Below are 13,344 nucleotides of genomic sequence, written 5' to 3' on the forward strand. Positions count from 1 at the left end.
CTTAAGCATTCAAATGATGAAAGACTGACTCACTAATGCACTCATATCCTACAAACTGTCGATTACTCCCATTATTTTATCCAATCAAACCATTACTAATCGATACTTCACAAATATGCAAATCACTCACATTTCATAATGCCCAGTGATCAAAACGCATTGTCGACAAAACGTATATGAACAACGTACCTCACACTGCCACGAACTTGTTACACATTAAATAATGATGTCATGTCAATCAATTTGTACTGTTTTACGTCATGCAATGGAATTGACATAGCTAACACATCACTTCCTGGCAGGTACGATTGTACTACACAAGAGGTCAGAACCACAATCTACCACGAGGGCCGCATTAGGACATTTTCGATGGCCCAAGTGCCTCACCTCCTTTGGTATCTCTCATAACACCTTGTGACGCCAATCACAATGCGGGCAACATGATAGGGCTTGGCGGGCCGCATGCAGACCGCGGACCGCGTTGTTGAGATCCCTGTACTACACGATAATCCTAATACAATATGATACATACAAACCTTATATCATAATGTCTTACACACTTTAGAATGCTTGAACCCGTCTCCATTGTTCAACTTTTGTGTCATTATATGATATTTGTGTTGTTTGATTGGGTTCCACTGGTGTATATTTCGAACTCTTTCGAAATCAGGCGTCTGTTCAAGCCTATGTCGTCGGCCTTAGCAATTTGTTTCCAATATATACATAATTTAGCTGCAATATTACGTAGTATGTAAGATGTAAATGCCTACTGATGATTGTAATCTCCATGATTTATTTCACGGTTTGACATGATAAACGATATTCATAAGGTATGTTGATTGATATTCAAATTTATTACATACCCATTTAATCTTACACGGCAGATCTGGTGTTCGATACAGCTGTACAACTTAGGTTTCTTCTTTCGTTTGATTGCTATCGTGTGTCAAACAAGCTGGATAATACGTTTTCCTACGATTTGACTCAATGCGACATCCTACTTAGAGACATTAAAGAACATGAACATGCACACTATATTTTAAGTCTGGTGAATATAATACAGACAGGTTCTTTGATATGAATTACTATTCTTTATTTGATTAAAACACTTATCATTTATACACCAGTAATAGGTTGGTTTCCCGTGTAATCAAGTGTTCATGTTCAATTTATGTTGTTGGCCGCATCGGTAGCGGATCGTTCAGTAGAAAAAGTAAAAGACATCATCAAAACGAAAAAAAAACTGTAATTACTTTCCAAAGTAACGTGTTCGAGCCACATTCTCACCTAATAGTATATTAAACTGCCCCTTTCGTTTACTCGTCCACCCATCACTCTAAACGAGTAACTGCATCTGTAAGGCTGTGTTGTACATTCTGCCCCAACTTATGACTAATGTCAAGTACCTAGTCTGTTATAAACAGCTCAGGCGGAAATGTATTATACGAAGCTCTCATGCACTCATGCAGTCGTTTATTTTTAGATTCATAAAATCCCTTACACACTAGCTGCAATAAATCTTAAGCAACACATCTATGATAATGAGGATCCATAAACTCAAATTATGCATTTTTATCCCAGCTAATAAATATATTATTCCGACCGATAATACATTCATTGGTCCGACCAAATTAATTATAACGTAGCAAAAATCACGAAACGCCATTTTAAATCTTGGGAAAGAAACGTAAATGTTATGATGTAGATCATAGTTATTGCATAGCGGATTTAACATATAAGTGGTGGAGACATTTTATAATACTTGCATTATTCGCATAACTCTTTAATTCGGGCCCTTCCTGCAATTTACAATATTTTACCCTTGTCTATATAACTAAATCTATATCAAATTTGACTAGTTCACTTTACTGAATATTTCTGCCTAGAACGTCTTACAATCATCTACTTCATCAATTACTGTTATTATTTTTTGTTTTCAAATGATTGGTCTTACGGTATTAGAGGGTGTTCTGAATACACGTTTAATCATTTTGAAAGATAAAATTATTCTTAACAATAGGTTTCAGGCAAACTTCAAGTGACAATGACTTAATGTGGTATCTCAAAAGCATGGGTCATACAGTTTACATTTAAGAAATTCATCCATACTGATATTCATGAGAAAAAGAAATATATTGTGACATGAGTCGGTGACGGATATTCATCATACTGGACAAAATGCTAGGCACCAATTGAAGTTCGTGTTATGCAGTGTAATTGGGATTACATGGGATTTAAAATGGGTGTCGTATTGTAATGGAATAGTTTAAACGTTCTACATACATACATACATACATACATACATACCACTTTATCGAAATAACTTGCATCGATAATTCTCAATAAGGTGTTGCGTATATTTGAAATAGTAATGCGCATATTTAAACATAGAGCCAATATTTGACATTGCAACAGTACTGAGAACATTAACAATCCCATTGCGAATATCATCAATTTGTATTTGTCTCGTATTTTCGGAAAACTAGTGTGAATATTCTCAAAAGAAATTCTTGTCTATGGGGAAGCGCGATATGTATTTACAAGCAAAACTCGAATAACAGATGCTAAGGTCAAGCTATTACTCGTAATAAATTTATGTTTTGAATGACCTATTCAGCCATTGATGGTTTTCATGTATACACTGACAAAGCGTATTATAAAGCAGCGAATTTCCTGCGTATCGTTGCCATACAGATGCACGTTTGTCATACATTTAGTAATATGTTCACAACATCATGCTATTGCTTCCATTAGTTATACAATGCGATATGGTGCGCAGCTTTATACACTCTTGTTGTACAATATATATAGTTCCTTTCGCTTGGTATGTGTGATCCTGACACCAGTTTATAAGTGTGTGTGTGTGTGTGTGTGTGCGTGTGTGTGTGTGTGTGTGTGTGTGTTTGTGTAATTTAGATTTTAACGTAACTTTAACAATTTTAGTCATAGTACTACGAGTCTGGTTTGTGGTAGTTTAGAGTGATGTCTAACAATGGAGCATTATACCGCAAACATGTAGCATCATGTCCCACCCAGTCACATAACCTGACACCAGGTCTGCCAGTCCTAAGACTAATTTATTAATACTGATCGCCAAGAGAGTAGCTGATATTATCATTTATTTGGTACGTCAAGGCCGGGCTTCGAAACCACGACCTCCCGCATCCGAAACGGACGCTCTAATCGCTTAGACCACCGGAAATGTCGATAATTGTGACTTTTAAAATAAATTCGTATGGGTGGTTTATCCCTTCAACCAATACTATTAGAGGAATAATTATCTTAAAATTTAGATTTTGTTAAAATGTGCATGCGGGTTTTTGTCGCTGGAGTTTACAATATGCATGATGTCGTGATATAACTGTTAAACTAGCTTCACGAAATAGAACAATATTGTAAGTTTTTCTTTTCACTGGATGCCCGACGTACACAAGAAAACCTGAAAATGCAAGGGTTATCTATAAACCTTACAGTTGTTCCCAGATACGATTTTGACACTCAATATATATTCTTACATGAAATATTTCTCATGGCTATTATCTAGTGATTCCTTAAACTAATTTTTTTCCAGGAGGACCTCGTTCGTCAGTGGGACAAATATATTGACAACACATCGTGCGTATTAGTTGACGAAAATGCATCAGAGAAGCTTGACTAATTTAACAATTTGAAGAAAATAAAATTAAAAACGAAAATGATGTTCCGACCGATCGCTAAAGATAAAAATATGTAACAATATCATTGGTAATGGCTGCATATTGGTGCATATATTTTTCTTATATCACCATCTATTAATTTGCTGCTCTGTCCATATGTTTTAAATATGACCGACTCATTGATCAATGCTATGTATATGTTATTATACATTACTTTTAAGTGTTAACGGTTATGGTTACCAGTATTATCGGGCTCTGCTTTGCTGTCTAAGATTTCATAATGTCGTAAAGGAATTCTGCGTTAGAAGACATATATAAAACTGCTTATCCTTACAAATAATTTACACATCCAATGCAATGGACGACACTTTATTACGATAATTCAAGGCATGCGTCATACATTTACACTGAACCTTATGTTTGTTAATATCAGGAAATTCATCAGTAACGATACTCGTCAGAAAGCTAGGTATTGTGTCATGTTTATGTGCGACTTATCCCCATTGGCATCAGTCAAGCACACTTAATCATAGACTAAGGTATCTGTAATGTCATACATATCCAGTATACATTGAATTAAAAGGGGTTCGCTGTGGGTGTCTTTTAGACGCATATTACAAATTTTACATATTGTATACAATCAAAACAACAGAGTGCAACAGAGTGGAAACCTATTATAGATCGCAAAGGTGTTGAATGGGTTGAGGTGCTGTCTCGGGATGGAATTGGTAATGTGTACAAGGTCTAAAATAACGTAATTCATCCATTTGGGAGATGTCTGGGTAAACAAGACCCTGGGTAGCTAACGGGACCATGAATTTAGAATATGGAGCAAACACGGGATTTTACATCTGGTAAGCTGTGTCTTTTTCTTTGTGATTATTGTTTTGAGGGTGGTACTATGCTTTCATTTTTTTTATTTTTCAAGTGTGTTATAGTTTACCCATTCTGTAGGCAAAGTTAATTTTTCTTCATTGACACTGGATATGTCTTAAGCAGCACCTACATTTGATGTGTGGAAACTAAATTTTATTCCGACAATTCATAGAGTTAATACGTACTCTGGAACTGAGTAAAGAATGAGATCAGAATATGCAGCTTGACGGTTTATTATGAATGCGTTGCTGAAGTGTATGACAGGAAACGTCTTAATCTGAGTGGTTTGAGCGTACACCTCGGATGCGGCAGGTCGTGGGCTCGAACCTCGGCCGAGTTATACCAAAGACTTATACATATAGTACAAGCAGCCTCGTTTGTGGCTCAGCACTAAGATGATAGTGTTATGATTTGTTGGACTTGGGTCTGGATAATGGGACTGGGTGGGGCATGATTCCCCACTGATAGACATCACTATAAACTGTCACACTGCAGACATTGTAGCAATATGACTAAAATTGTTAAATCTACGTTAAAAATCAAACACACACATGTATGTATGTATTAGTTTATTTATGCATATTGGTCACACATTTGTATGTGGCTCCTCTATCCATGTCTGAAAGATTTTCATTTACACACGGGATTATATGTATATGGGGTTTTGCTGTATTTGTATCCATATATGTAGTGGGTGTGGTGATATATTTATGCAGGTAAGTACCTTCTCCTCCTTCTTCGTTAGCTCTGAGTAGATATTGTATGGCAAGGTATATGTTGCGTCGGTTTACAAATATAGTTACAACGGAATGCACACAACATTGCAGTTTTAAATGTTGTTCATGTCGCTTCAAGGACAGCATTTGCCGTTGCAATGTATTTTGAAGACTGTCATCGTTAGAGCGATATTAATATCTGTTTTGCAACGGAATCCATATACCGTTGAAACAGTTCTTTACATTATGCTTACGATATATGTTGTCGACATTGCATTATTTATTTAACGTTGTAACATCGAAAATGACCGTTGCAACATCAAATGATCTATTGCTACGATATACTGACACGGTAATATACCCAGTACAATAATGAAAAATTGCTAAAGTAAAGGTTTTGTTGACACTCTGTGCAGATTGTTTCGTTTATGAACGGGCGCTTTTGGAAGTATGTTACAATGTCTAGCTGCATCAGCAGTTCAACATGGTTTTCCGTGGATTGGACATTCAGGCATTTTTAAACAGAAACTCGCGTTTTTCTGACTATTTTGAAGCAGGAACTCTTAATCCTATCCAGCTCGACGAGAAATGGCATTAAAATCCACAAAGCCAAAGACCAAAATGCGCAATATGCATAGTACCTTCGGTAAAGAAAATGTAATCATTAGACAGCAGCAGTTTGTCACGTGTACCATTACACTTCTGCTCTCACTTGGCATCACACTTGTTGACATAAAGCAGTAGAGAACAATCTGAGAAAAATAGCAGCTGGCCAGATTTCCTGACACAAACCCCTGGTCATCCATTGACACCGTACCATTATGGACAAAATAAAGTATAGGGAGAAAGATCAATTTCATCATCATAGTAAAGAATAATATTATGCTGAGTTAAATCCTATTGTCATAAAAGTGAAATTAATATATATATATATATATATATATATATATATATATATATATATATATATATAATTTCTTGAAAGCTGTCGATTACTCCAAGAATGTTGTGCAACCGAATTAATAATAATCTATATTCAACAAATATGCACACCAGTAAAATTTGATAATAATGGTGTTCGAAACCCATATATTGTCAAAACATGACATATGATCAACTTAAGTCACACTGCCATGAAATAACAATGTCACATCACTCTGTAATGTATTAAGCCTTGCAATATAATTGACTTAACTCCTTAGTAGGTATAATCCTATCACACATAAATCTTGTGACAGAATAATAGATGAGAAAACCTTATATCATAAAACCTCACATTCTTTAGAATGATTGAATCCGCTTGTTTTGACGAACATATACGAACAAACTAATCTTAGCGGAGTAGGAGAAAAATTTACAAGTTACATCAACGGACGCTCAGTTGATCTTATTTGTACTTGGCCTGCGTAAATTTTCTTCGGTATCATGCGTTATCTAGGATATTGTATGTTGACAAATTTATCAAAATATGCCATCTTGCATAAACGTCATGCATGTTCAATATGTAGATAGGAAAATAAAAGAGTCTTGTAATTTTAAATGTGATCAGAAAATCGCGTGCTTTGAAAAATAGTAGATTAGAAATTAAAAGAGTCTTGTAATTTTAAATGTGATCAGAAAATCGCGTGCTTTGAAAAAAGTAGATTGGAGATTAAAAGAGTCTTGTAATTTTAAATGTGATCAGAAAATCGCTGGCTTTGAAAAAAGTACAGTTATGCATAGCCCCTACATAGACGGAAATGAAGGATTCACACGTGCGGTGAATTTTCCATGGAAAGAGGTAGACTTTCAATGCATTGGGAAGCCACCTACCTTTAGTTTGATTGACCACGATACTATTTAATGCATAGGCACAACTGTGTGTGTTTTGTTCCGATCTGTGGAAAAGAATGGGTACGAAATAAAGGATAGGTCTTGGCTTATACATACGCCATATCAAACGAATTATTTCAATGACGCAGAAGAAAACACGAATGCGGATTAGAATTTATTACATACCCACTCATCAGGCTCTTTTAAGTAGTTAAGCTTCATTGTATGAGTGATATTAAATAAAAATGGGACTTATAAAAGTTCGATTGACTGCGTCTGAGATATATACGCTAGTGCGTCAAAGAAGAAACCTTGTTCGAATCTGGGTGTATGATATGGAAACAGGGATTGACCAGCTGTATCGAACGCCTGATCTGGCATGCAAGATTAAATGGGTATATTATAAATTTGAACGTCACTCAACATACCTTATGAATATCACTAATGATATTTGGTACTGAATTATATTACGGGAATCCAATAATTCATACATGGGGATTACATTCATCAATATAAATTGCCAGTTTTCATATTGCGTAATTTTGCAGCTAAATTGCATATTTTAAAGAAAAAAATATTGATAATGTCAATGACACAAGCTTTACCAGGCGCAGGATTTCGAAAGACGTCAAAAGAGACTCCAATGGAATCCAAACAAACAGCACATTTATAATATAACGGCACACAAGTTGAAAACGTAGCTGGAAAAATATGCATTCCTACGATTTGACTAAATGCAAAATCTTACTCATAGCAATTAAAGAACAAGCACATACACACATATAACGGGAAGTGTAGAACACTGCATAATCTATTTTTATGTTTTGCCACATAGATTTAAACTAACCAGAATAATGAAGTGATCAAAGCTAAAAGAATCACAATAATAGGAGAAATAACTCAGTTAGCTGTATTAACTATGAATAAAGCAAAAAGGTTATGCTGCAAGCCAGATCACAACAAGTTATAAACTGTGCTTTACATCAGGGTTCTCAAACTCAAACCACCCTGAGGTCCGCATGAGGGGATTTTTAATGGCCCAAGGGCCGCACCACCTTTGTTATCTCTCATGACACAGTGTGACGCCAATCGTTTTGCGGGCTACAGGATACGGCTTTGCGGGCCGCGTGTTTGAGATCCCTACTCTATAATCTTATAGAGAAACTTGCTCTTAATCTTACTGAATCTTCGTTGCACTGACTAACATTGGTAAAGAAATCTCTTTGTTTGCATAATGCTGATTCAAGTTGCACAACTTTATCCTCTCTAATTTTTCGCGCGTAAGCGTCATATTTATCACGGTGCATTGTTGCGTAGTGCCGACGCACGTTATACTCCTTCGGAAAATCCTTTGTCGACAAACGAAACATTGAATTGTATTGTTGACCTCAGTGACAAAATATAAATCCTCTCATTTGACTTGAAAAACTCTCTTTTCGTCCGCGAGTTTTCTATTTTTTCGAAAGGGAAGACATTTATACGGACTTTTATGTTTATAAAAATGCAGCAAAATCAGCTTTATAATACAACATCAACTCGATCACTTTACTAAAAAACAGGAACCGGAAGTCCGCATTAAGGGCGACAATTAATAGAAAGACTATGAATAAATAAGTCAGAGTTTTTTATGGTTAAAATGGCGCTAACGTTAAAGTTTAAATCAATTGTCAAACATGCATCTACGAGCCTGTCACATAATTTCCGAATTATTGCTAAATGTTCTTTCCAGGTGTCGTTGTAGATTATGATATCATCGATGTAAGCATCACAATTGTCTAGACCAGAGGTAATGATATTCATGAGGCGTTGAAAAATACTTGGCGACCCTTTCATCCCAAACGGAATGTTAGTGGAATCTGCCAAAATCCTTTTAGAAGGTTAAATTTGGTGACATGCTTGGCATTCCCGATCATATCAATACAGTCATTGATTCTTGGTAATGTGAATATGTTTTTGCCACACTATTCCCCTTCCTATAATCAGGCCACAAACGGAAAGTTTTATATCGTTTTGGAACAAGTATGCATGGAGAACTCCAGTCACTTTTACTGGGCTCTATGAAATCATTCTGCAGCAAATGTTGAATTTCTTTTTTATCAAATATTCCTGTTTGAGAGGGTTCATCCTGCACGGTTGTTGTTTGACTGGTTCAGAATTTACAATATCAATGTCATGGAACATTGTGTTTGACCTTGTAGGAACATCTAGAAATAAGTGTTAATATTCAAATAATAACTGCTTAGGTTCATTTCTTTCGTGCTCTTGCAACTGTGAACGTTTCTGAGTTTTTGCGGATAATCTTCAGGGACTAACTTATTACCCTTTAAGATGCATTCTTTAACCGTGTCAGTCACCACTTTAGTGAACCGACAGTGAATTGCAAATATTACTAGCCTTAACAGTGAGTACAAATTGTAATAACGGAGTCCAATCGTCCCTTGGTCATTTCAAATTTTCAGCAACTTTTTCACGAATGAGTAAAGTATTTTTCTACTTCTCTTTCTCTCAAAGGGGTCACTAACCTAATGTTCTTTGCAAGATCAAACCTTAAATTTGAATTTGAAGTATGAACGTGTTTTTCACATGCCAGTTCCATTTCTTTCATTTTGCATTGATATTCCCTCTCGTCCTTATCTCTCGGCGAGTGTAAATGCATTAGTACTTTTTGAAATTCCATTTATCTTTCTTTTTCTCTTCTTTCTGCTTGCAAATGCATATTATTCTTTCTCTCTTTCCTGTCTCTTTCAGCCGCTCCGGTGGTGTATTGGTTTGAGTGTCCGCCTCGGGTGTGGGAGGTCGTGGGTTCGATCTGTTAACTTTTACTAACAGCTGCGTCGCTCAGCGTGTAGCATTAAGAGGTTAGAGTTTGGACTAGTCGGCCTGGTGTCAGGATGATGTGACAGGGTGGGACATTATGCTACATATCTGCGGCATGATGCCCCATTGCTAGACATCGCTATAAACTGCCACGTTGCAGACATCGTAACGATATGACTGAACGCTTGTTTAAGCTACGTTAACAATCCAAACCGAATCACATCACAACCTTTATGTCTCATCTTTCTCAAATTGTATCTTTATTTATTATTTTTGTAATAACAGTTGTTCTTTTTCTTTCCAGTTCCAGCCTCCTCAACTCCAATTCCATCTTGTATTTTAATTATAATTTCTTCTTGTTAATGTCAGAGTATGATACAGACTTACTGCCTGAAACCCAAAGCACTTCTATGCAAAATATTCTTTTCTACCAAATATTGCACCAAAATCTGTTTGTATATCTTGTTTCGTTAAAGAAACCCTTTACATCCGAATGATCGTATTTTCTGTCAAGTTGAATTAATTCACCTTTCATGAAATACCTAGCTGTTCCTGGGTAGGTTTTGAAACCAGTATTTACATTTTTGATGCCATTTCAGGAAAAGCTTGTTGATCTCATTAAAGATTTCAAAAACATTTGGAATTCAAATTTCAAAAGACATTGTTTTCTGAAATATTTTGCCAGAATACTAAAAATTATGACGGGCTACCCAATCTATATGTTACGTGTTTCGTTTCGAATAAACTGTAGCACAGAAAGAGTGAAAACAACAATGTTCTTAAAATTTAACAAATAATTTATTTCCTTGGAAAAATTCTGTAAAACTAAGAATAATATGAACTTACGGTTTTATAGAATCCAATCCAAACGGGATAAAAAAAAATTAAAAAAACTCAGAGAATAAAATTTAGTAGTGCTAATAGCAAAATGTTCTAATGATTTCACGTTCGAATCTCGACGATGCACCCAAGATAGAAGACGATGACGTATGATCTAATCTCTAGTGCTGAAGTCGACAGTTCCGTGTAGAAATACAAATAATGACATACCGGTGAGCCAAGTTAAATGTGTAAGAAATGTCTTTCAAAAAATTATGTGTGAGCACTCCTCAAACATTTCCAGAGATAAAGAAATAATCCTTTTGATATATGAAGGATGTGAAGAAAATTATAACTCAAAATCTGGCTACAACAAAATCAATACTCATAAGTGTAAAATGACCAAAACTTAGAAATCTCTTTCTACGCATCTCTTAAAACTAACAAATTCGTAGTAATGGAAATAACCGGAATTGCGAAATCTAAAGTAGGTTACGTGATCGTGTTTATATTACGTAAACCAGAAAATGACCCTCACGAAAACCAGTTATTTTAAATAAAATATAACCGTTTACGAAGGTTGCTATAAATTCTGAAACAAGGTCAGGATTTTGATCAACACTCGGTTTTTACAAGAAAGAATGATTCAGTTCAACCGATTTTCTGGAAAATATCATCTCAAGTGAATACATTTTCATTATAATAGCATATACTAGAATACAACATTTAAAACTGACAAACAAATTGAATTAAAATAAATCAGATATATTTAACACTATGCGGTAACGCAATCCTATGCATTTTAACCAGAATTGATCTAAACCATACAAAGAAATTAAGGATAACTAAGTTAAGATTTGGTCAAGCTGTCAAGAAAATAGCTGCGTTTTATTTAGGTTGAACATTCATGTTGTAAATAGATAACATGCAATGTAAATTCTCTTCTTCATTCGTTGTTATCTTAGTGTAATGCATTCCTACAACTGTCATAAACTATTATATACGTAATTTGAATACGCGATAAAAACTAGAAATGTGATAGTTCAGTGTGGCAGGGAACTTAACAATTACATTGATGAAAGACTGGCCGACTAATGCATTATGCACATGTTAGGCCCTGAGCTAGTGCATATGTACTCTCTCTCTCTCTTATTACATATGCAATGAGCAAACATGCTGAATAACAGTATAGCTTGTATTAACATTAGTGAAAGCGAATATGAATACTTGAAATCAATCTATAAGATTAGCAATTCTGCTGCAATTGTTTCTTCTGAAAACTGTATTCCAACAATTACCTTTTAAGTGTAAATGTAGTTGTTTTTATTAGAATCCAATAGTCAGAATGTTTCAGCAGTTTACTGAGTGGGAGTTATCTAAATATCTAAGGGGCCTTGCGTGGTCAAATAGTCTAAGGCGCTTGCCTCAGTAGAATCGTGCACAGATCCAACCTCTGTCCTTGTCAGTTACAGTCTCAACTCGATCAACGCTGACACGTGAGAAAGTTTGCCAGCTCCATGTGGGTCGGAGGTTGTTCCCAGGGTTCTCTAGAGTTTTACCTCCGCCAAATATACTTGCCGCCATACATATCGTGCCATATGTTGCAAAAATGGCGTTTAAACACACAAAGCGAAAGTCAAAGCCACATATATAAATATTCGACACTCATAAGTACCACCAGCAAAATAAGAAAACGGGATCATTGGAAAGATGCGGTTTGTCACATGTGTACTTAAACATGCTATCACAAATAGTGTCACACTTGTCAGCTCGAAGCATCAGGGAATAATCTATAAAGATTCTAACTAGCCGGAGTCCCTGACAATAAACACTTGTCGTCCATTGACATCGGAACGTGATGGAAAAGATCAAGATTTAAAGTGGCAAATAGAATAATCATCTTGGTAACCTGTAATAGTCTATTATATTATTTTGATAATGGGCAAATACATACATATTTCCTACAAGCCGCCGATTTCTCCATGAATTTGATGCAATCATTGTCATATAAGACGGAAGTAGCAATACTTTTGGAAAGTAAATATAATCGGTAAAAATCGTTACTGAACTCGTATGTAAGCAATAAAAATGACATGAGATATATTGATTTCCAAATATGTATCGTCAAAATTAATAAATGTTTAATTTACCTCACACTGCCCAGAATTTCCTGCACACTAAAAACAATTTCGTGTTCACTCTGTTCTGTTTTACGCCTTGCCATGCAACTGACCTCTCAAAAACTTAACTTCCTGGTAAGTACAATCCTACGAAAACTATAATAAATAATAGCTGTTTATCATAAAGTTTCACGCACTATTGTAATGCTTTAACCCACATGTGGTGACTACTATGAGTGTTTAAGTGAATATTGCCACAGGATGAGATGAATCTGTAATTGACATAAATCTATCCCCCGTTAATCTTATGTTTACGTGACCTGTTTAGAATTGGTTTGGGATGTATGTTATCTATGATAGTGGCTCAAAGATAACGACATGATGGTATGTGTAAAAAAGTCATATGAATTATAAAAGTCATACGAAGGCGAAAACTTATATATTGTTCAAAGTAACGAAATAGTACGGTGGTACATTCCCTTTTGTATAGTAAAACTTCATATCAATATTGCGACAGGCATAACAAAT

The 13,344-nt window shown here is 35.4% G+C and overlaps 1 protein-coding gene across 2 annotated transcripts in view; it reads right to left on the reverse strand.

Annotated features, from left to right (window-relative positions):
• The window catches only part of LOC149807842 (uncharacterized), an 84,536-nt gene extending 71,575 nt beyond the window's left edge, over positions 1-12,961 (reverse strand). For both annotated transcript variants that reach the window (XM_089971372.1, XM_089971370.1), the window contains exon 1: positions 12,847-12,961. In XM_089971372.1, coding sequence (XP_089827498.1) covers positions 12,847-12,920 — 74 coding nt within the window. In that variant the 5' untranslated portion in view covers positions 12,921-12,961. The remainder of the gene's footprint in view (positions 1-12,846) is intronic.
• Between the last annotated feature and the right edge of the window lie 383 nt (positions 12,962-13,344).

This window comes from Sinohyriopsis cumingii, chromosome 1, assembly GCF_028554795.1.
Source record: "Sinohyriopsis cumingii isolate HCF-2022 chromosome 1, ASM2855479v2, whole genome shotgun sequence".
Taxonomy (NCBI): Eukaryota; Metazoa; Mollusca; class Bivalvia; order Unionida; family Unionidae; genus Sinohyriopsis; species Sinohyriopsis cumingii.